At 42.0% G+C, this 23,811-nt stretch overlaps 1 protein-coding gene across 4 annotated transcripts; it reads left to right on the top strand.

Annotated features, from left to right (window-relative positions):
- Positions 1-472: 472 nt before the first annotated feature.
- Positions 473-22,779, top strand: mllt1a (MLLT1 super elongation complex subunit a). 4 transcript variants are annotated; one of them, XM_072389166.1, is made up of 12 exons: positions 473-579; positions 5,771-5,951; positions 6,150-6,232; positions 7,658-7,801; positions 8,708-8,833; positions 10,579-11,217; positions 11,316-11,403; positions 11,521-11,632; positions 11,889-11,988; positions 12,913-12,978; positions 15,441-15,512; positions 15,737-22,779. In XM_072389166.1, exons 1-12 carry the CDS (start codon positions 568-570, stop codon positions 15,863-15,865), a joined length of 1,752 nt encoding a protein of 583 aa, XP_072245267.1. In that variant the 5' UTR covers positions 473-567; the 3' UTR covers positions 15,866-22,779. The 4 variants fall into 4 exon arrangements, with proteins under 4 accessions (XP_072245267.1, XP_072245265.1, XP_072245266.1 ...); XM_072389164.1 differs by having other exon boundaries at positions 12,913-12,987; XM_072389165.1 differs by having other exon boundaries at positions 11,313-11,403.
- The last annotated feature ends 1,032 nt before the right edge of the window (positions 22,780-23,811 follow it).

Raw genomic sequence — 23,811 nt, 5'->3', positions numbered from 1 at the left:
TTGTTTATCACACATATTCATTGACTGATAATAAGAGAAAAAGCTCACATACTCGGCGAGTAAATCATATCTAAATATGGGAAACTTTAATTTCATAAATTGTAACAAATTGATAGAAATGTTTTTCCTCATACATTTTAAAAGGACTGTTTGAGACATTTAGCATTTGCCATACCAACTGCAAAACAATCTACAGTCGAGCCCTGATTAATCAATTACCATCTTGTGCATTTTATAATTGAAACTGAGCTGTAGCCATTGGGACATGCTCACTGTCACTCGAGAAAACCACCAGAAAATGCTTCAATTGTATTTGTAGCTTAGAACCGGCCCCGCCCCCTTCATACTCTGATTGGCTGTTTTTAAGAGTGCTTGAATTTTCTGCACTTCGATTGGCTGAGAGAGCTTTCTGTTTTGGTTGCCTGCCAGCAGCCGTCTGGAAGGGGAGGGGAGCCGTCTGCCTTCCGCTTCTGGGCTGGATTGACACACAATGAGGAGCAGAGGCAGGGGAGACGCTCCGCAAACGCCGCTGTAAATAAATACAAGATTCACTGAGGCCAGAGAAACATGGAGAATCAGGTACAGTGGCTATTCTGTCTCCTTGTGGAATATGAACTTTTAATGGTGAAAACGGTAGCAGGCAGCGCGCTGGCAGGGCAGGAATGAATCCTCCTTTCTGCTAGCCAGAAGAAAAAAATGCTCCTGCTGCTATTGAACTCGTAGTTGTTTGGCTCTGGAGCTATGCTAGCTGGGCACTCATACATCGGTATTTACCGCTAGCTAGTCTCAGTGTACTACACCATTCACAGCACCGCTGCATAGCTGTAGCCACAACCGGGCACACAAAGAAACCCACACCTGCTGTTTGTTCTGCCATGGTGCCTTTAAAAACACACATGCACACTGCTAATCATCCCGACGGTTAATTTGAGCCGAGGTTTTGAGCGGCTAAGCTAAGCTAATTTATCTACCAGGACAGTGTCGGCCGTTAGCTAAAGACTCGGGAGCCGCTACAAGGCGCCGGGGAAAAGATTTGTCCTCTCCAGGTTGGGCTGGTGAGGCGGGGTGTTGTCTCCACTGCCAGCGGCCTCAGACCTTAACATAGAGGGCTAATAAAATCAGGAATCTTCAAACAGACTGTGTAGTATCTCTGCGTTATTTACCCTCACTTGTTTATTGTTCGCCACTTTAATGGTTGTAGATAGTAAAATGCATGTACCGTGGAGGAAAAGCTGTCACAGGCTGTGTCAAGTGTGAATTCAGTCATGATCTACCTTGATTTGGCTACTCGGCGTTAGGCAAAGAACCCAGAATATAAGAAATAATTTAAAAGGCTGTTTTGTAAACCACACTTGAATGTATCAATTTGCACACTTATGGTTTATGTGATCACAAAGAGGTACATAATTTACTTAACAGAAAACAAAAAAGTGGGTAAACCAAATTGCATATCTTCTCACCGTCGAGGAGATACAGCTTTGGACTTCCTAAAGGCCTGAGGTTATTCAAGGCTGTATTTCAGATGGTTAGGCCACACACACTGTGGAAAGTGGCTGAGCCACTTTCTTCGAGCTAGTCTCCATTCAGCATTGGCCTCTTTGAAGTTTAAACATCTGTGAAAGTGCGTGCAGAGGAAGTCTTCTGCTACAAGTTAAAAGTAAAGTGTTGTTTAGTTGACGCGTGCCATCTTTGTTGCATGTGAAAGATTTTCATTGCATCCTTATTACGTAAAAACTGTACATAATAGACTTGTTACAGTTATTACTTAATCTGATCACAGTGAGTTAATCTGATTGTGTTTATCCTCCAGGACTGTTACAGATGTTAACATTGATCTTTGTAAAAACAGTTTGATGAACCTGACAGAAATGTTCCCTTTTCCAGCACTATATAAGGGCCATTTTCCACTATTTCAACCTATTTTTCAGTCATGGTTTGATAACTGTTCATCTCAAAGTGCTCAACCTCTAAAATCCCTCCGACTGTACTTCAGTGAGTATCTATTAACATTATCGTCATAGATTTAGTCGCAAGCTCAAAGCATCGCTGTGGGCCCATTTTCATTTGAACCCCCTATGAAAACGGATAACGCTGTGACTTTGAGTTTGCAGCTCATCGATTCTGAAGCAATAAAGGCGTCAGTCACAAACACCGTTCGTCTTAAACCAGTGGTGGTGGTTGAACAGAAAATGGCGGTTAACACAGTAGTCACAACGATTTTTGTGATAGTTGGTGGTTACGTTTGTCCAATTGGATGCACGGCTGCCAGTTTACTGGTACACAAAGCTAACCTGATGAGGATAATATGTTTGTTAATTAACGCTTTGTCATATATAGGTTGCTTTCATTTTGAGGGCTGTGGTTTGTCAGGACTTGCTTTCACTTTGAGGGCCGCAGTTTGTTGTCCTGTTGATTTGGCTTTGATCTCCGATTATGTCCGGCTTCACTGATGCAAATAAACTTTAGACTTAAGAGTTGCTGGATGGCACGGCATTCGATTTGAATAGGTCTGTCAAATGCAAAAGGGTTGACTTTGTAAATGTTTCATTTGAATCAAATTTTGGCAGATTAGAGCATCGTGACACCACTGGTTAGCAGCCTTATTAGTCAAACTGCTTCATGCGGGGAAACTGAAGCAGGGTCGTGACTTTGTGTGCCAATACTGAGAGCTCCTCTGTTTTCTTGTTGTGTTCAGATCAGTGTGTATGTTGCTGCAGATGAGACGACAGGATGAGTGGTCATGCAGCTTCTCTTAACTATTTCCACTACTCACTTGTTTTCTTTGGGCTCTGCAGAAAGGCTATTTGTAACTTAGCAGTGACTCAGTGATTGAGCATTTTCCAAAACAAATAACTGTTGCATCTTTACTTGTGTGATGTTGTAGATATTTATTGTTGGCTATGATGGAGGATTTCTCTTCAACTTAACTCAACTTTGGTCAGTATTTGTTGTTTGTGTCTTATGAGGAAAACTTTTTTTTGTTTCCCCCAATCATTTTATTTGCTGGAAGAGATCAAGTGGTGTTATTTACATGACGTCTGGGAATTCATTGTTTTCATGGGAGCTAGCGTGTCTGCCAAAATTTGTATTTCCCTTCAATTGGAGCATTGTGTGTAAGGGAAAAAGAGCTTGGTCATGCACACTTCAGAACAGTATTTAAATCCTTGTATTATTTAATTTCCTTTTGATAGAAGTTTCCTAAATTAATATATCTCCAAACGCCACTTTGTCTGTGTCATATTAGTTGTCCCACTGAAGCACTAAGAAGTATACAGTTTTTTTTTTGTTTTTTTTAGGCGAACCTCCCCTCTGTTTTAAAGCAGTTTTATAGTTCAGTTGATTCTCATCTCCTCTGTTTTTGTTCTTATTTCATGTCGGTTTTGCTTCAGCTTTATGTCGCTGTAACATTGGTCAAACTGTCAGTTTTATTACAAATGTGTTTCTAAACATTCCAGTTGTTTCCGGCAGTTTGGCTCTTTTTCTCTGTGCCTCTCTCTGTTTTAGCAAACCAAATGGTTGGACTTGCTGTAGTTGATTAAGGTGAAAGGAAAAATAGTCTGAAATTGTGGTTATTTTGTTGTAAAAATGTCCTACCTTTTAGTCAGCTTCTAAAAAGCCTGAATTGACTTTTATCTGTTTATTACGTTATTGTAACGTTATTGTGACTGCTGGTTGTAGGAAATGCTACGTATGACAATGTAATGCTGAACTTGAGAAACTACTAGAAGACTGCTTAAATCATTTTCCAAATTCAGTGATTTAATGAAATATTAGATTAGAAACCTCTGATTTTGAAGCTGAAGCACATGAATGAGGTTTACTTTGCTTAGAAATGACTTTGGGGTTTGCTGTTGCTAAAATTGTTGCTCATTAATTTTAAGCTAATAGGCTCAATTTATCAACCTCATGTTGCCTTCTGGGCTCTTAATTCTTTATCATTGGCAGATACTCCATGTAGGGATTCAGCTAATTGATTTTTTTTACCGCCATAATCAATTAATCTGTTTCTAATTTAGCAATTTAATTGTTTAATCCATAAAATGTTAAATGAATTTGGGGGGGGAAAGTAAACAAATTTACACATTCTTCAGAACAACAGTGTTCAATCTTCTGGTTTTGTCTGAAGATTTTTGATTTATAACCTTGTGTGACAGAAAAAAGTTAACAAATTCTTAAAGTTTTGTGTCTCAAATAACTAATAACGGTCATTATTCCTGGAGTAATTGCTGGGGGTTTCTTTTTTTTTTTTTCCAGTCAGCTAATTGATTGTTGACTAATTGTTGTGGCAGATTGCAGCGTTCTGTTTCCATGCTTTGAGTCTTTGAGTCTCCTCTCATTTCTGTTATAGAATCACAGACTTCCTCTTTGGTTCAGTCTCATCCTGATTTTTATGTTTTACTTATCTGTTTTTTTGTGGACTCCTCCGGGGGCGGGGGGGGGGTGATCAGCGTGACTGCCTGGCTGCTCGCTGTGGGTGTGGTGGAGTCTGGAGTTTAAGGGCATTACTGTCACAGAGTGGCCTGGCAGGGAGGTTTGTATGTGTGTGTGCGTGTGAGCAAACTGGAGAGTGCCAGACCAGCTCATCTCAGTCCTGTCCCCTTTAATCCCCCTACTCAGTCCCAGCTCACGAGCTGCTCTAGGTTGGGGCCAAATCTCCACATTCTTCAGTCTTACCCTGGGCATAAAGTGCCTTTCTGTCCCCCACCAGTCCTCGCCACCACCCCTTGTTCCCCTTCTGTACTCTGTCTCCATAGCCTCTTCACTTCCATGGGCCAGCCACCACCCGCACAGTGTCATTTGCGTGACCTGCTGCTGTCATTGTTCTTTGCAGACAGAAGAAGCCCAATAATAAGGTCCTCTTCTGTAAACCTTTTGAGATCAGCCGGCTCGGGCTGCTAATCACTCTCATTTCACTGGAAGCGTCCCAACACCAGTCCAGCTTTGTGTCTGTCCAGGCCTTCCCCTCTTGAGTGTTTTATCTCATTTTTTGGGGGATAGAAACAAAGGTTTTGTTCAAGGTTGAATCTGGAAACGATGACTGTTGTCCTCTTGGATTAATCTTACTACTGGCTTTACTTATGTTTATTTCATAAGCTGCCTCGGTTTACAAGGTGCTTTTGTTACTATAATTCATCACTGCCAGGAACCAGGATTAATTCACCAGCTCAGGCTTTGAATCATTTTCATTATCGATTTGTGTGATCAATTTCTAGTTATCGGTCGTTATAATCTATAAGATAACAGAACAATGAAAAGCGAGGAGCTTATTACAGGTCAGAGTGATGTCTTCAAATTTCTCATATAGTATAAACAAAAAGTTGCACATTTTCACCATTTTAAGAAGCTGAAAATGTAAAATATTTTATATTTATCTTTTGATTTAAAAAGCAGCTTAAACAAGCATGTATAAAACATATAAAGGGTTAACCTTTAAGCCTATGATGTGTATTGTACACCAAAGCTGTGCATAACAGTTATTTTTATTATTTATTTGTTTGTTTTTGTATTTATTGTTTAATCAAAAATAAATTTGCTGAAGTCCAAGGTGATGTCTTTAAAATGAGTTGTTTAACCAACACCCAGAAAACACTGGAATATGAAAACCAACCTACATAAACCAGGTTTGTTTTGTTTGACATTTATGGTCATTCATTTATCGTCTTATTATTGTCCTTGCTGTGTATTTAACATTTTTTTGTGTTTGTTTCCTTGTCTGTCTCAGAATTAAAGTAATGTACAACATTTAATGTATTTCTTGTTTTCTTTGCAGTGCACAGTGCAGGTGAAGCTGGAGTTGGGCCACAGAGCTCAGCTGAGGAAGAAAGTGACATCAGAGGGCTTCACCCACGACTGGATGGTGTTTGTCCGAGGGCCAGAGACCGGCGACATCCAGCACTTTGTAGAGAAGGTTGTCTTCCGCCTGCATGAGAGCTTCCCCAAACCCAAGAGAGGTAGGACAGAGCGTATAAGTTGACATTCCTGCTCTCTGTAAGCAGAGTTATTGAACTTTACTGCTAAAAAGTTAAGAAGCAATACAAATTGCACATGAGAGAAAAGGCTGAATCTAATCAGAAAAGAGCATCACAGAAATGTAAATATAAAATTCCTTTGAAAAGTATTGCCAGTGACGTGTGTGTGTCTGTCTGCAGTATGCAAGGAGCCTCCATACAAAGTAGAAGAATCGGGCTACGCAGGCTTCCTCATGCCTATTGAGGTTTACTTCAAGAACAAGGTGAGAGCACCTGCACACGGTTAAAAAAGACTGGGCCTCTCAATGAAGATGTTGCGGCTGTGGATGTTGTATAGATAGATAATGTGAAACTTTAACACAAGCCCACTTTGTTGTGACGTTAAGATGGTGAGATGAGGGGTGGAATTTTTCAAATTTTTCTTTTGAAAGGCTTTTAAACCATTGAATTATCAGATGTGGTCTTTAATAGCCTTGGAAAACCACCGGTTTGATGGGCATTTGCTGTCCTTTTGGCTTTATGTTGATTTCCAAATAGGCCTGGCTGTTGGTGTGAGCCTTTCACGCAAAAGTCAAATATTACACTGGACTAAATAAACAATGGATAAATAGATAAAGCTGAAGAAAGGGTAAAAAAAGAGGAGAAAAAAACACCCCACTTCAGTCAGAGATGAATTTTGAAATACACCTGGGAGGATCTGGGAGTTTGCTGGGAAACGGCAGGCGATTGTGTCTGTAAATGTGCCTGTTACACATCCTGAATGGGGTTAAAATCGCTCATGGAAATAACTCCAGTCTGAATGGGGGTTTAGTCTACGGGTCATCTGGAGAAATCAGAAATCGACTGTTTAATTCCTTAACTTGATAAAGAAAAATGGGTTTTCTTTTGCTTAATGCTTAATGAAAATCAAGTTACTGCCTAAACCAGAAGCAATCGGTTTACTTAAGTGCACATAGAGTCCTTTGAACTCCCAGTAGACCAGTATATTTATTATTTTAATCAGGAATACCTTACGTATACACTCTTCAGTAGATTAGATAGTTGTTCTTGCAAACCGGAATGATTGTTTATATACCAAAACATTTCTCTGAGATATATATATATATATATATATATATATATGATATGCACTTTTGTTAGACCTTTACAAAGCGATGAATGAATAAGGAAGCCCAGTACTTTTAGATAAGGGCAGTGCAGTTCTTTACAGTATTAAACATATGGATTGTATCCAAGAAAAATGCCACACTCACTCACTCACTCCTTATATATGCACCTAACTCATAGACAATAGACAGATCTGTCAGGGGGATCAGAAAAGACAATAAAAGGTAAATATCAGCAACCATTAATCTATCATCACGCTTACAGAAATTCTTTTTGTTTATAAAATCTCTTAAGAGTGGCTTAATGCTTTCTTCGCAGCTTTTTATTGTTCCGCCACCCCACAGCTCTACAGCTTCTCTCAGGAATGTTTCTTATCAGTGTGCTGACTCCAGCTATGTCTGTCTGTTTTATTGACCCCCTGGTTGATAGTTCATTCATTCAGCTTTTGTCTGTTGGGAAATGTGTCGGTATTGAGAGCTACATGTGTGCAAAGCAGAAAGACAAACACGAGTTAGTTTGTGTGACACGTAACCGTTAAGAGGACAGTTAAAACAGCCTTTGTTCTTTTCCTTTTTCTTCAGGAGGAGCCAAAAAAGGTTTGTTTCAATTATGACCTGTTCCTTAACTTGGAGGGCAACCCACCCGTTAACCACCTGCGCTGTGAGAAGCTCACCTTCAACAACCCCACCAAAGAATTCAGGAGCAAGCTGATCAAAGCCGGAGGGGTGAGGCTGCTTGACACGCTGGCTCGTTGCCAGGTTGACTGACTGAAAGCTAAACAACTGATTAAAGTTCGGGGCACTCTTAACAGTGAGGAGTAACAACCTCATACTGGGTTTTACTATAATTTCTCACATAGTGCTGAAATGTGAGGAGCTTCCAGTCCCTCTTCCATGCATCCATTTTAATGTTTAAACAATGTCCTCGATGCAGTGTTTGTGTCAGTCTTGAGAAGTTTTTGTTTTTTAAACTGCCCGTCTATCTGGTTTACAGAAATATTTAAAAGAAAAGAGCGAACACTGTCAAACATAAAGGAGCTGCAGCAGAACGAGACAAAGTGAAACAGCTGATCTTGTAGCCTGTCAGACAGAAGAAGGCTAGCCCATCCCCAATGCCATTGGCTTTAACCTTTTTCTACTAAATTAGCTGCAAAATGTTGCATGTAGCTGGAGATGAAACACTTTGAAACATGGTTGACGGGGTACAGTTACACTGTAGTTATACAGTCTGTGGTCTGAAGTAGCCTAAAGGTTTTGAACATAACACAAGAAGTTGAGTTTTGCAAATGACTTGAAGCTTGCAGCTTAGCTGTGAAGCGGACGCAACCTACATGGTAATAAAACACAACATTAGGTCACCAGTTTTGTCTAATAGCGATGTCCTTGGGGTTGGGGTTATTGTTGTTCCGTCACCGCTCGGTCACGTCTCCCACTGGTTATTTTCCCAGCCCAGCACTTTTGCCGTCTGTTTGTGGAGAAATTAGCAGAATTTTAAGTATAATTTGCAGTATTTATTTATTTGTGCACAGACTTTACACTGATTTCCCCCGAGTTATGTCCATCCTACTTAGATCTGCTGAGGTTTTGACTGTTGGTAGAGAAACACAGCGACTCTTGTCTCTTTAATTCCAGATATTGGTGGTCCCCGAGGGGGCTGAGGCTGTGTCGAGGCCCAGTCCGGATTACCCGATGCTCCCCACCATCCCCCTCTCTGCCTTCTCAGACCCCAAGAAGACCAAGACCTCACATGTATCAAAGGTTGGGCCAAAATATATTATTTTGGGACTTTCTTTGTCTGCTGTGTTCTGCTCAACTCGTTCATTCGGTTTAAGAATTTATTCTTAAAGCGTGTCTCCTTTATTGATCCCAAGGGTGACATTTTTTTATTTTTGTTGAAAACCGCATGAAGAAGCTGATTCAGGCTTGTAATGGTTACCGTCTGTTTCTGTGCATCTGTATGCAGAATTATTCAGCCTGCTTATCTGCCAGGAGAGGGGGGGCATATCTAAAGAAAACAGGAAACTGACTCCTTTATATTTTCCAATGTGACCTCACATCCAACTGTTTAAACCCGATAACGCCTTTTACTCTTTAAATGATAGAAAAACAGGCTTTTCACAACATTTGTTGTTTTCATTGATCATCTTATCTCGTGATACATTTTTGTTCTTTGCGTAACACAACCAGTTAGCATCTTCTTATTGTTTTTAGTACATTTAGTACAGTTTACCGCACTTTAACCGTTTGACCTGAATTTGTGATCTTGACAAATAGCATCCTTTCCTCCAAACTAAACTTCCCCTTTCATTACGGTGTAGAGTGTACAGTGTGGAAATAATTACCTCTGCCAGAGGATACTGATACTGAGAACCATGTGGCTGCGAGGAGTTTTGCTCATTTATCCTATTTGCTTTAGAAAAGATTTAATTACACTCCTTTACTGTTGGTAAGTTTGATCTGATGTGGTTCAAGCAACACAACCTTCTGAGATTAGCGTTGCATCCTGAGAGTTGATGTTGGGGCGAACTCTTACGTCTGTGGTCTCTTTTTGCTGCTCTTTTTAATCTTAGTTCTTAGTTTTTAATCATAGTCCAATGGATTCTTTGGCCTAGAAAACATTTTTTGTACAGCTGTCAGATTTTTCTCTGAAATTCTGCTCTGATGTTAGTGTCTTCAGAGATGCCACGCGACAGAGATTTTTGGCTTTTAGGATTATTGATAGCATGGAAATTGCATTTACGTGTCCTTAAGTGTTGGATAATGTTTTTTTCCGATAAAAGCATCGGTCCTTACTGTTGTGTGACGCTATTAAAAATGAGTAAGAAGACAGTCGGGTTTCTTGATAACACCAGCTGCTGTAAAGCTTAAACTTAAAGTGGAGTAGCAATAGTTTAATCTGATTCAATCCACTATCAGTCATTTTTCACAGTTGCTTTCTGCATCACCTGTTGAGGGTTTGTCTGTTTTATTGTAAATTTGACTGTTGTATGAATGGCTGTGTTTAGTTTCTTTAAAAGACTGATTTTCTTCCTGTCTGCTGTAAGAAATGTCTAATATCAGTCCATCATTCCTTAACTTTTAATCTAGTGCCGTCATCAGCCTGTGTAATTCCTTAATGTAGCATCAAATTCCAGCTAAGTTAAAGCCATATCCGTTAATGTTGGGAGTGTTTATTCTCACTGATGATGAGAGCATGTCCTCCATCTGATGTTAGAATTAAGCTCAGAGCAACGTTGTACCTCAGCCATTTTTCCATTTTCACCTCCGTTTACACTTTATTTAGAATAATTGACGAGGCACTTCTTTGCTCGCTTCTTTCTGGCTAAAATGTTTAGTTTAACATCCATAGTGAATTATGTGATTGCTTGACAAACCGTACCAGCAGGGCCTCATTCAGGGGCTGAGGAGGTGATGGAGCATTTAAACTCTTTTGATGAGGCCTTTTAGTGTCTTGTTTTTCCAGTTTGTGTGCTTTATGACAGTCTGATGTTTACTCTCCTCAGGAACCCAGCAAAGAAGGAAGTGGTGGCAGCAGCAAAGGACCCAAACCTCACAAGCTGACCAAGGAGCACCGTGAACGGCCACGAAAAGACTCTGAGAGCAAAGCCACGTCGAAAGGAGACGACAGAGATGGAAGCACCAAGAGCGGCCGTGATCATTCCTCTTCCTCATCGTCGTCTTCAAAAAAGCCTTCAGAGATTAAAGTGAGAGATGAAGTTAAGGTCCTACCCAAGGCGGCTTTCAAGGAGCCCAAACTCACCCTGAAGGAGTCAAAGATGGATGGCATGTCTCCCAAAGGAGGGGGGGCAGGGAGTGGAGGGGGAGGTGGGGGAGGGCCAGCAGAGTCCAAAGCTCCTGGGAAACGACCTTCTACAGTGGAGTCTCCCAAACCCAGTGCTAAGAAGCTGAAGAAGGGCAGCTCCGAGGGGCTCAAGGGGCCGACCAGCGGGACCTTCACAGGAACCTCTCCGCGTGTCTCCTCCTCCTCTACGGCCAGCCAGTCCTACGCCGAGAAGAAACCTTCCAAGGACAAAGGCCGCTGGGCCAAAAGCAAAAGTGAAACACAGGAGCTAAAGGAGCACAAGAAACTTCCAGACTCAGAGGAGTCCAATTCAGAGGACGAAGCATCGTCTAAGTCAGAGGTATGAGGATGAGACCGGATGAGGCTTAATGTACCAGAGATGTCAAAGAGGTCATCTGTGATCCTGATATTTCCTATTTTCTTCCTCTTTTACAGCAGTCTGCTCCTTCCAGTGCCTCCAACTCCAGCTCCAGTTCTGACTCCAGTTCAGACTCAGACTTTGAGCCCGTACAGAAACAAGGGCAAGGTACAGAGATGCCTCTTATTTCACTGCTGAGATGCTCTCTTTGATAGAGAATCGGCTTCACAAGCTTGGAGTTGCTTAGTAAATAGAGTTGATACAAATCTGTGCTTTTTTCCTCAGGCCCCTTGCGATCTATGGTGGAAGAGATTCAGTCAGAAGAGTCAGACGATGACGACAGCAGCTCGGAAGAAGAGACGCCCATCAAAACTAACCCGCCCAACCGTGACTCTCGGTAGGTCTCCCAAAGCTTATTTCAACTGTGAAGTTTACATCATCATCAGTGATGTCACACATATAGCTCGCATATTTTTTTCCACTGGGTATGACTTTCATCAGTATTTTTGTTTTAGATTTTAATCTGTAATTCTTCTAACCAGACTTTCAGTCTAAGTCAAATATAATGTTGGATGTACCACACTGAGCAGTGACACCATGAGCTCTGTCTGTCTGCATGAATGACCTCTGACCTCACCCTGTACCCCTGTCAGACTCAGCCTGGACAGCGAGAGTGACAGCAGTGACGGCTCACACCGCCCCGGTCGAGACCCCGCCCCGCCCCCTCAGAAACACAGCTCCTCTAATAATAAAGTGAGTCCTCCACACCCCACTTTGCTGCGTGCTAACACTCTCGTATTGACAGACACTTTAATGGATAATTCACCTGCTGAATGAATCAGGGTTGACATATTTAAACAATTCGGGTCTCTCAGTCCGATCAAAACATTGCTGCAATTTAAAGTCAAAAGGTTTAAACATCATGTATTTAACCTCTTTGACATGTCCATGAGAGGCTTTTTTTATGTATGAGATGACATCGTGAGCTCAATCAGCCATCAGTGCTATGGCTGTGGATTTCTGCTTGAAATCTGCAGGGCGCCACGGAAAGTCTCAGAATGGTGAGGTGAACCAGCGCTAACTAGGACTGTGCAGCTAACTAACATGTGCTGTGAGAAACGGATGAAATTAGAAGCTAGTCAGCTGATGAGAAGTTAGTGCAGGTGAGGTGGAGAACACAGCAGATCATCTGTGATCTTTTGCTGGCTGGTGGAGCTGTGAGTAGGGACAGTGCCAGAGATTCACTTCTCAGATAAGAAAATACAGTTTAATTTCAGCTGGATATCAGTAGGATTAAATGTCACTGTGCTTTTACATTTGTTTTTTTACCTTTGTGAACAGAAATGGTGTTTTTAATTTTACTTTTGTGATTAAAATTGACTTGGGAATTCTCCTGTGTGCTAAGAGTTTGACACATTAAGTTGGCAGAGGATTTATTCTGAATTTAAGACATATTTTACATTTATAGCTTAGCTCCTGCTCAGCAGGAAATAACCTAAAGCTATTCAGCACAGAGTCATAGAAACTGCATTGTTGCAGCAGTGCACCAAGCATCCAATTACATTTCATCTTTATAAACTGTCACTGTAGTCTGATGGCCTCTCTTCGCTGCCTCTGCTTTAATATTTCCTTTCTTGCTTTGCATCTTTTTTTTTGCTCTCTGTCTGTGAACTGCAGGTGGTCAGAAAGAGTCCAGATTCCTCTTTTCGCTCAGAGAAGGTGATGAAGAAGGGATACGACAAGGTAGGAAGGGTAAATCAAACTTTTTATGTTTAAACTCTCTCACACATGCTGCATTCAGTCACTTTTTAGTGAGTGTGTTATTAAATGTAAGATGCTTTGATGATCAGCGAGGCCCACGAACCCCAGAGAAAACTGCTCTTCTTTGTTTTTGTCACAAGAAGACGGATTAATCGTACACCAAACTTTTACAATAAGACTGTTGACTTTGGGAAAGGGTTAAATCTTTCTCTGACTAACAAAGGAGAATGTGGTCAAAAAGTCTAAAGTTAAGCTGGTTGATTTGGGGGTAAATACTTTTTACTCTAACCTTTTTTTGTTCTAAATTAATATTTGGTGTGACCTTCCTTTTGCCTCTAAAACAGCATCAGAAATCTCAGTGTGTTTCTCCACTTTTTCTGTGTACTTACGAGGTTCTTTATTCCAAGCATCAAGAACAACATGCTGAATTTCCTCTGTGGATGTTCTCTGTCTCATTACTACATAACGGTGAGGGATAGGACTCTGGTGGGGCCATAACATCTGTAACAGATCTCACTCGTTTGGCAGTGAGTGAAGGTTGTTCTGTAGGGCTGTAAGTTTGGGCTCATTGTCCCGCTTCAGAATGAACTCTGCCTGGTTTTTGGGAAGCTGAAACTCGGTTTTAAGAGTAATTATCTACCTTTCAGACCGTCTGTGGTTCGATCACCATTTTTTTGTGTTGCTTGGATAAGTGAAGTTTAGATTAAATGTCATTGATCATTTAATCATCTCCTTAACTTATTTAACTCTCCCATGATCTATCTAATCAGTTTACTTAATCACTTAATAACTTATTGAACTGAAGCCTGTGGGAGTGTAATACAGCTCCGGTTGGAAGTGCACATACACACCATCGACATGAACACCAAAGCAATATTAGATGCACCCACTTACATCAATTAATTAATTAAGAGTTTATTTAGTTTTTAGAATATTTCAACCTGCCAAAGGCTCTTAACCTGCCATCATTGATTGTTGTTGACTGCAGCTGGTAGCCTCTATGTTTGACTTCACCCACAACATTGATCAACACACAATAGATTAGAAAAGTCCACAGAGGAGTCCACAGAGCTCAGTGGAGATCTGATAAACCAGATTGTAGATGTAGACAAGTCAGGAGTGTCTTTTACAACCATTTCTCACCAATTGCACGCCTCAAGATCATCAGTTCATTTCAAACAAAAGTTGCATCCTGTTTTGATTCATTGCTGAGCAGCAACTGTTTCTGGTAGTTAAGATCCAGCAGTGACCAAGAAGCTGTACTATGGCTGAGCCTGTGTGACACAGACGGGGGAAACGTTCTCGTAAGACTTGATCCGTAGGCAGGGAGAGGCTTCTCCTGTCACTGGCCTGGAAGGAAAATTACGTATTTGAAAAACAGGGGTCAAAGCTGGCCAATTCCAGACTTGTGTGACAACACATGGGAATGTGGAACATTATGAGCGAGCAAACTAACAGCTATGACAAGTTGGTCTTCTCTGTTACCAAACCTTAGAGTTCTGAGTGGCACAAAGGCATCACTACACTGAAGAGAGCTCCCAGACTTAAGCAGTGATTATGCTCACTGCATTGGTCATTGTGTGAGCAAATTGTGATAAAACGGCGCCGTAACCGTTTATACTGGTGGTTCAGAACGGTGGAGTCAGTGCAGTTTCCTTCATAAACAGCAGGCGTTGCTGCTGGGACAATGGCACCCACTGTGACACCACAGGAATAGCCTCAGAAGAAGTCGTACAGTACGTTCAATATGCATAAATGAAGTTTCAGCTTCTCTGTTTCACTTTTAAAACTTTTTTAAAATGTTTTTCTAAAATTTACCTTAGTTGTACCTGCTTGGGTCTGGATTGGTCGCACAGATGCCTGTAGAGATGGACCAGGTAGCATACGCTTCCCCGCAGCTCTTCCTGTTTTTCATGCACAGCCCTCACGAAGCTTGTGCCAAGTTACAAAAAATCGAGAGGTACATGTCTGGACAGAAATGACACAGAAGCTCTCAGAGCGCCAGTTATATTGGCGCGCAATGTCGTGAATGAGGGTGAGAATGACAAGCATAAACAGCAGAAGAAGAATACCAGGGCAGCCAACAGAGAAAGTGCAGAAACATATACCCAAAGATGTTAAGGGCAGGGAAGTACCCCAAACCAGACAATCAGAAGCTGTGACCCTACAATCCTCTGAAAACCACAGGAAGAATGGCAGATGACTCCCCTTTTGGTGTGTTAAAGGTCATGTGTGAGGGCTCCTGTACTGGATTGCCTGGTTATAAATGTGTGTGAAGCTTTGTCCTATCCTTTGACCCCAAGATTCAGATTGGTTTAAAGCCCTCAGGGCACCATGTGCTTATTTCTAGATTCATAAATCATAGAGGAAAACAGTTCAACCATTGAATTTTGACTTTTTTCCATGCACATATGAACTCTGTTCCTTCCTCATAATCCCCGCAGGCCTACACAGAGGAACTGGTGGACCTCCACCGCAGACTGATGGCATTAAGGGAGCGAAACGTCCTACAGCAGGTGTGTGCTCATCCCTTGACATTGATGACCGTCACATGACAATATTTTGCTGTAGAGCTGTTGCATGTGAATGTTTTAACTTGTTTAACCTGACCGGAAACAACTGGTAATTATTGAGAAACAAACGATCCAACACTGACGCTGTTATTGCCAAAACGAAACTGCAACGTTGGTGAAATTTGCTGCAGCTTTGAATGATATTAGTCATTCTTCGTCCCTCTCAGATTGTCAACCTGATTGAAGAGACGGGCCACTTCAACGTGACAAACACCACCTTTGACTTTGACCTCTTTTCACTGGACGAGTCCACTGTCCGCAAACTACAGAGCTACCTGGAGGCGACAGCCACGTGACAGGAGGTGGAAGCTGGCGTGTGGATGTCCGCGGCAGAGGTAGCCTCGCCATTACGTCTGCCCTTTGAGGAGACGAGCAGCCAAGCCTGTCGCGGCCTTTTCACGCGCCCGACTGAAGCATCGATCAACTACCACATGAACAAACGCAAGCACACAACACCACCTTCACATGACAGTGGGGAGAAAACTGGAGGAGGCGTGGGAGGGAACACTGAAGTATACGAACTCCGTCTACAGTCAGGATTTTCACTACACATCTCTTCTCTTGAGTCTGTGCAGAGCTGTGGAATTCACCCCCCACCCCCCTCATTCACCCTCCTGCACTCATATTGCTCCCGCCTTTGCAAACCTAATACTTCCCCTCCTCCTCTTCCTCCCCCTTCAAATCCACACTCCTTACTTGGCAGAACACTCCAGTTCCCTCCCCCTGTTGTCAGCTGGAGCTCATTTCTGTCCCAGCACACTCGAGTTGTGAGCGTGTGAATTGTACGTGTGTGTGCGTGCGTGCGTGCGTGTGTGTGTGTGTGTGCTTGTGCGAGCACTGCTGAGGTTAAAGAGGAGATGTTGTCTTTGTGGTTACTGACTTCTCTTTGTGAAACTCGAGCATAAACAGCCGGTTCCGCTCCTTTTTTAAACACACATACATGCCAACGAATTCACGTCTAGGTTGCACTTTACTCTATTAGCCCCCCTTTTTAGCATTAATAGTAAATGAACACTGACTAAGTGGCTTATAAAACACTTAAATGTCGTTGTAAGAAGACAATTGTATTTGTCTAGAATGAAATAATTGAAGAAATACTTCATGAAGAGTTGCTTACAGCCTCTCATTTCCATCTGTCACATGTCACACTGTCAGGTCAGGATTTTGGAGGAAGAAAATCAATTTTGTCCTTGTCTCTTTGAGCCGCTCATCACAGTGCTAATTCATGGCTGCCTGACAGATTTTGTCTATGCAGAAAAGACTACAGGTTTCTCTTAATTAATAAAGTAACACACGTTACATGAAACTCTTGCTGGTTAATGAAAAAAACAAACACACTTGGATGGTGATTGATGACACACTTTAGCCTAATGGCATCAGTGTTATAATTGACCCTTAAAGCTACACTCTATATGTCTCTGCAGCTGCAGCTTTGGCTTTCCATTAGAAAAGAGGAAAGAAGGAAGGAAGAGGAAAGATACCAGATGTCGTAAACATTTGTTAGTCAATCAGTAAAAGAAAACTACATCTTTTCAGTGCTGTTCCGTGTTCACATGCCCTAAAAGATGTGTATCAAATTAAAAAAATATGGCTGCTGTGACATCATAGCAAATGGCAATAAAGCAAAAATGTATTTGATGAAAGAAAACTTGTAAGCGAGTACATTATAGCATGTTGTAAGCCAGTTTTTGAATATTGTTGTGTATTTAATGCTGAAGGAGGGGGGGGTTGAGTGAAGTATTACCCAGATGCGGACACATTTTTCGTCCCCCGAACCTTTCACTTCACACTGTTCACGAAGACACTGTTGTGTGTGCTGTATGTGTGCGTGAGACTCTGCTGAGGTTTTCTGTTGTCTGAACATCTGAAAACATATGTTCTGTTGAGTTTCTCCTCTGCTTCCTCGCACTGAAAGCTGAGCCTTGACCTCCTACCAACAACCACCACCCCCCTCCCTCCCACAAAAGGCCCCTTACTCCTCCCCCCTCCTCCCTTATTCCCTATAATGGCGTGCATGAAAGGGCTCGACTGCTCGCGGCCAGAGCAGTGGAGGATCACTCCTGAATTGCCTTCTAGGTGGTGGGTAGGTCGGGTGGGAGGGGGGTATAAAAAGCCGTGAAAAAGTAGCCATACTTGTTTCCCAGAATCCAAAAATTAAGAGAAAAATAGGGGCCACGCTTTTTTACATTTTATTTTTCTACAAGTGCATTTGTGTATTTATTCCCAGATTGCGGTTACGATAACCTGTGAGCTATGAATGTATAATGCTTTTACTTTTCTACGGCTAGCAACAGCCCCACTCTAGTGCCTTTTCCTGCATCTCGCAGTGGGATGGGGGGTGTGTGTGCGCTCTGTTACTCATGCCCACACCGCTCCCCCCCCTACAATACCCCCCTCGGGGAAACAAGTGTTAATTGGGATGCCTGAATATCCAGTATTGTCTTAATGGCTTCCATCCCTGCTTCTCCCTTCCAGTGTCTTTCAAGGCTGTTGTCCATTTATCTATAATATCTCTGTTCATAACGCCTGCTCGATGGTGATTTTTTTCATCTATGGTGGTCATGTTTTTAATGTTCTTGCTCTCTGAGATTAGGTTTAGTGTTTTTCTTTTAAGAGGAAGCGCCAGATGACTGTGGTAATTTCCCACTTTAATTAGCTCTAGTAAGAGCTGTGCGAGCTGTGTTTTTGCTTTGTGTGTTTTGTGGGAGTATTGTTGTTGAAAAGGGTCCGGGCTCCCTCTTGAAGCAGTTTCAAGTATTTCAACTAATGGTGGAGCGTTTGATATGAGGATGCCAAGCACTTACACAGCAACAATGATAGACTTAGGCAGAAAAAGAAGTAAAGCAAAGCAAAACACTTTCTTTTTTTTCTTTTTTATTTCTACCTAAATGTTGGAAATGTATTTCACAGGGGCCTGAATTGAGAAGTGATATTGTTGATGGATAACTTGTACGTCTAACAAAACTGGCTCACATTAACCAATCAGCAAATCAGGCTTGGTTGGTTTAGTGATGATGAGTGAAAACAACACTGCGCAGCGGTAGATATCAAACAAATCGTAGCAAATCACCAATAGATTACAGCCTGACTGACAGGCTAAAAAAAATGATATACTACAGCCCAAAACGATTAGTAAATAAACTGGTGTGTCTTCTATGGTGGACAGTGAGTACGGTTGCATGTTGTACAGTTACAGCTCAACCTGGCCAGTTAGTTTGATAACCCCCGTTTTCCTGGTACACATATTCTGGAGCTGTGTGAGGAAAAGGTTTAAGACCGCCTCCACCTGGGGAGATCATCGTGCATCTAACAGGCGCTGCCTCTCGGTTACTGAAACGGTGGCTTTGTCAAATGAGGCTGCGGTTAAAGAAAAATCAGGAACTGATCAGAACAGTTTGGAAACGCATAGTCTACACAGGCTGATTTGTCAATCAACAGTAAGTGACATCTGTGATCCATCCGTCATCCATCTGCCAAAAGAAACAGAACGATATGTGAACAAGAGTAGCTTTAATGGGAGTTTGGCTGCATTAATACACACTTATACTTATACTGCAGAATGCCTCAGCCCGTTTGATTCTAGTTGAGCGTAAACATGCAGGAGGGATTTGATCCCCAGCCACATTATCTTAGGTGTGTTAGTCTGGCTTTGAGAAGCTCGAATTCCTACTATTTTGTTTGGAGTGCATGTGGGGATGTGTGTTTGGGCTTCTCAGGCTGACACAACAACAAGTAAGCGTGTTTACTGTTTTCAAAACGTACATTTATCATCTCTGGGCTTAACTTCAACATCTTTAATCTGATACATACGCTGCTTCGCGTAAACCTCGGCTCGTAACCCATCTTATAATCCGAGTTTCACACCAGATTCAAACCAGGACGCTTTCTTTGCCCATGCTCTGCCCTTCCATCACACAAACTCTTTAAGACCCGATCCCAGTTCCTCTCCTTGGCCCTAACCATCCATTTTGCAGAGGTAGTTGCGCCACTTTTCTTTTAGGGATCAAGGAGTAGTGCTCATCTTGCCATGCAGATGACCCAAAGCTCCAGTTGAAGATTTTAATTAACTCAAGACTGAAGCTTAAGACCAAGCGTGGGGGCCCAGAGCAGGATTTGGAAGTGGGCCTGACTGCGATGTTACCACAAACGGTTCAATTGCACTGAAATTCTCTGATTGGTTCAGCCAAAGAACCGATTAGTTTACATAATTAATCCATTGCTGCAGCTCAGATGAACTCGGTCAAAGGTTTTATAAATCAAAGTGACAATCATGCGTTTATTAACACGTACTAAATTAACATCCACACACTGAAAATTAGCTGCTAGTTAATTGTTTTGAGAGCTGTTGGCACTGCAGTCTGCTGTAATCAGGATGTAGGAGACAGAGCGTTGATATACTTGCATCTCAGGCACTTACCACACAGATCAGTAATTACTGGAAGCCATGATGAGGTTAGTTGTACCAGAGTTAAGAGTTTTTGTTTTCATGGTTGCATCCAGTTCACATTGCACTCTGATTTGAACAATTAAGCTGCAATTTGAAAGATTTCCAGATATTTGCTGTACACCTGGCAGCCATTTTGAATTTTTTTTTTATATATTATCATGAAATAATGAGCAATAATTCAGGTTTCTTTTGTCAAATCATACTGTATTCAAACTTTCTCTTTAGGCTTTTGCAGCAAAAACTCTTTTCCGTATAAATGAACGTTAAAGCACAGTCTGTGTAGATAGTCCCTGTACAGTATAGCACCCACTCTTCAGCTGTAGCATACTTTTAGTGTTTGATTACAGTGTTTTGTTTGACTGTTATTGTGTATTTTTATGCTCTTTTTATATTTGCTGTATATCACCTAATGGTTTTTATGTTTTTTTTTTATATTCTCATCTCCCGTTTTGCTGCTGCACTGACACAGTTGACCGTTTTTTACAGTTTTCTCGTGGATCAGTGACGCTACTCTTTGCTCGTCTGCGATGTGTTAACGCAGCCAGAAGCCAGTTTTGTTTTTCTAAAAACCACAAAATCTCCAGAAACAGGTGAACTTGCTTCTCAATTCAGGCCCGTCATGTGTTCATTCCTGTGGCCCCTCTAGGCTTCAAACACACACTCACCAGCCCTCTGTGGGGCGGTCCTTCGGTAAGCAATTCCCTTCCTCGCCTCCTCATCTTCCTGCTGACCGTGTTTTTTTTTGTTTGTTGTTTTTTTTCCTGACGCTTCTATAGCTTTAATAATTCGCCCTCTCTCTCTGTTGCCTGCCTCACTCAGCCACACATACACACTCCCTTACCGTAAACGCCGTCTGAGCATGGAAAATTTGTCTCGGAATTAAAAACAAGAACAGAAAGCCTGAATCCACGCCGCCTTACGTGCCCTGCAGTAACCTCCCCTCTGCCCTCCTCTCTCCCCCTCCCCCCGTGCCACCTTCATTTCCTTAAGGTGTGCCTCTGTCAACAGAACTTCAGGCTGCAATTACTGAGAATTAACTTTGCAACCGTGTGAGTGACGTCTGCGAGCGTGTTCGTCAACGATAACAGGAGACAGTTGATGAAGAACAACTTTCCTTTCTGTCCTCTTCTCTGTGCACCAGTGTGGGAGCTTTTAAGTCCTAGTTCATGAACTCTGACCCTTGACCAGGCACTCATTCAGTCCCTTGTGGTGGTGGCGGCGGCGAGGGGGAGTCACACGGGAGAAGCCCCACTGTCTACCCGCAGTCAATGTTTTATTTATGGACCTCTGCACTTTTGGCTGTGATGATTTCAGTACTTAAGTAGTTACCTAAACTGTATTTTTAAGGATTTTATACAATATTTACATGCAATACAACATGAATTGAGTTTTTATTTGCCAACCTTTTTGTTTTTGTTATTTAATTGTCTTTACTTTGGCATGTGTTGTTATTATTCACAAACAAACATGCCCATTGAATCTAATTTAGGCATGAGATGTTGTTATGGGGGATGTTTCCCCTACGTTTTGTGTATCATGATTCTGATGACAGCTAAACACCAAGAAGCAGGTGTAGGAAAATCTTTGCTGGATGAGCTAAACTTTGTTGTCACCCTCTGCTTTGAGTACAAATAACTGGACCAGAAGGGAGGACACGAAGAGTCCACACTTTGGTTCCGGGAACTGAAAACAAAAAAAAGTTGATTTCCTGTGTCATAACTGGTTGTGATGCTTTCATAGAAGTCTGTACCCAAACAGAAAGTGTCATTTTCATTAGATTCTTATCATTTTAGGGATAACTTGAGCTTGAAGAAACACATCATAGGAGACAAGAGTTGCAAAGTGGGGGGAGCTGATCTGGAGGGAAAGGTGCCATTGGTTTTAACGTTTCTGTGCATCTGTGCAGAGAATGTGCAAAATATCCGTGGCGTAATGACTCCCAGCATGCATTGCTACAAGCATCGTCCAAGCTGTAAGGATAAATGTTAAAAAGCCTGAATCATATTTGTCTGAATTCACCATGTGTGGTGCCTTGATTATTTTAACAATTAAGTATTTTAAAGTTTCCGACCCACATGGACTCCGACTGGCTTCTTCCTCAACTGAGCAGAGGATCATGGGTACTGTAGTCTTTAGAATCGTACGTCCTAAAAGGTGATAATACGAATCTGAGCTTTAACTGTTGACGTTGAAGACGGACAGGAGAACAACACCAGCAGCCCCTTCACTTTCTAACTCTCTGGGCAGGGCTGCGACAGTGGAACATTTCGGCTGAGACTATATTATATATAATATGTATGATACAACAAAGGTAGATTATCTACTGTGTGGATCTTTTAGTTGACAAAGAAAAAGAGCAGAAGTGGTTCCTTTCAAATGTGTGGAGGAGGGTGGGAGGGGGCGTGTGCAGACGGGGTGTTTCCTGTGTCAGTGGTGTCATAATGTGTCTGTGACAAGGGGACAGGGTTGCCTGTATTTATAAAGGTTTGATTTATTTTTTTCCTAACTGGGAGGTTTGTGGGGAGGGTGGGGGGGAGGGTAGAGTCTGAACTGTGTTCCATGTTTGTGGTCAAAGCAACGACGGGCAGAACAAATGAACTGGATGGCAGAAGAACAATTTGGTATTTTTAAAAAGAAGAACTTGGCATTGCGATGCCACCATGTGGCCATATGATGCAAGTTGTTAACAAGGATGAAACATGTTATTTTAATGTTATTTTTTATTTTGAAATCATATTATTAATAAAGTCATTAATTACTGTTGTCCCTGTGTGTCCGATCATTGACCGCTGGGTGACCTGGCGCAGGGTTCGGGGAAAGTTCATGTTGTGGTCGGGGGGGTTAAAAGGACAAGCAGCAGGTCGGCCAGTAATGTCACCATGGAGAGGAAGGTCTGATGGCAACAGCTGATCAATAACATGTCTGTGACTCTGCTCTGCATTGAGAGACAAACTTAAAGAGTTCGTTCACTGCAGGGAATGATGTGACTTATAGCTGCTTCTGGCTTGATGCTGGTTCACTGAGCGGCGTAAGTCAAAATATCCGTGCTGCACGGATTCTTCAGAAAGTGTTCAGTGTCTCCTCTCACAGACATTATTGAGTTCTACGCTTTACAACCTATGTCAAATGTAAATAACAGAATACAATTCGTAAATCCTATGAGCAGAGAAAACATCAAATGTCGAAGGTGAAAAGTTTGATTTGACAAAAGACATTCGCTGATCTTGAATTTGACGGGCCGTGTTTACCACTGTTTACCATCTCCTCCCCTTTTAACATCAGTCTGTAAACCTCTTGGAACTCAGGACATAAGGTGCTGGACCTTTAGGAGAGAAACGTCCCGTTTTCGTCCTGTATGGGGATTTATGGCTGCTCCGTTTTGGACCAGTCCAGCACCTGGACTCTTCTGCTGCTGTAATGGATGCAGTAAGTGTTCCTCTCTGAAATATATGTCATCTGAATGGGAACATATGTTGCTTTAAAAGCTGTATGTACCTGTCAGCATTGACTGTGCCTTTCCATGTGTAAGTTGCCCTTTCCATAGACACTACTGCACCCCCATACATCAGATGGCAAACTGGCTGGTCCTGCTACCCTTTATTCTGGAGGATGTGGATTGTAATTTGTCTGACAACAAAACAGTTTTCCACTTTACCTCATTGCATTTTTAATGTCTTTTTGCCCAGAGAGGACAGCAGCCTTTCTGGATCGTGTCCCCAAATGTCTTTACACGCAAGAGCTTTAAGCTGCTGATTTCCTTAACCTGCTGAAGTGTTTTGAGCCCACGCAGTGATT

The sequence above is a fragment of the Leuresthes tenuis genome, unplaced genomic scaffold (assembly GCF_036924035.1).
Source record: "Leuresthes tenuis unplaced genomic scaffold, fLeuTen1.0.hap1 SCAF_7, whole genome shotgun sequence".
Lineage (NCBI taxonomy): Eukaryota > Metazoa > Chordata > Actinopteri > Atheriniformes > Atherinopsidae > Leuresthes > Leuresthes tenuis.
This window is presented reverse-complemented; position numbering and strand designations above follow the sequence as displayed.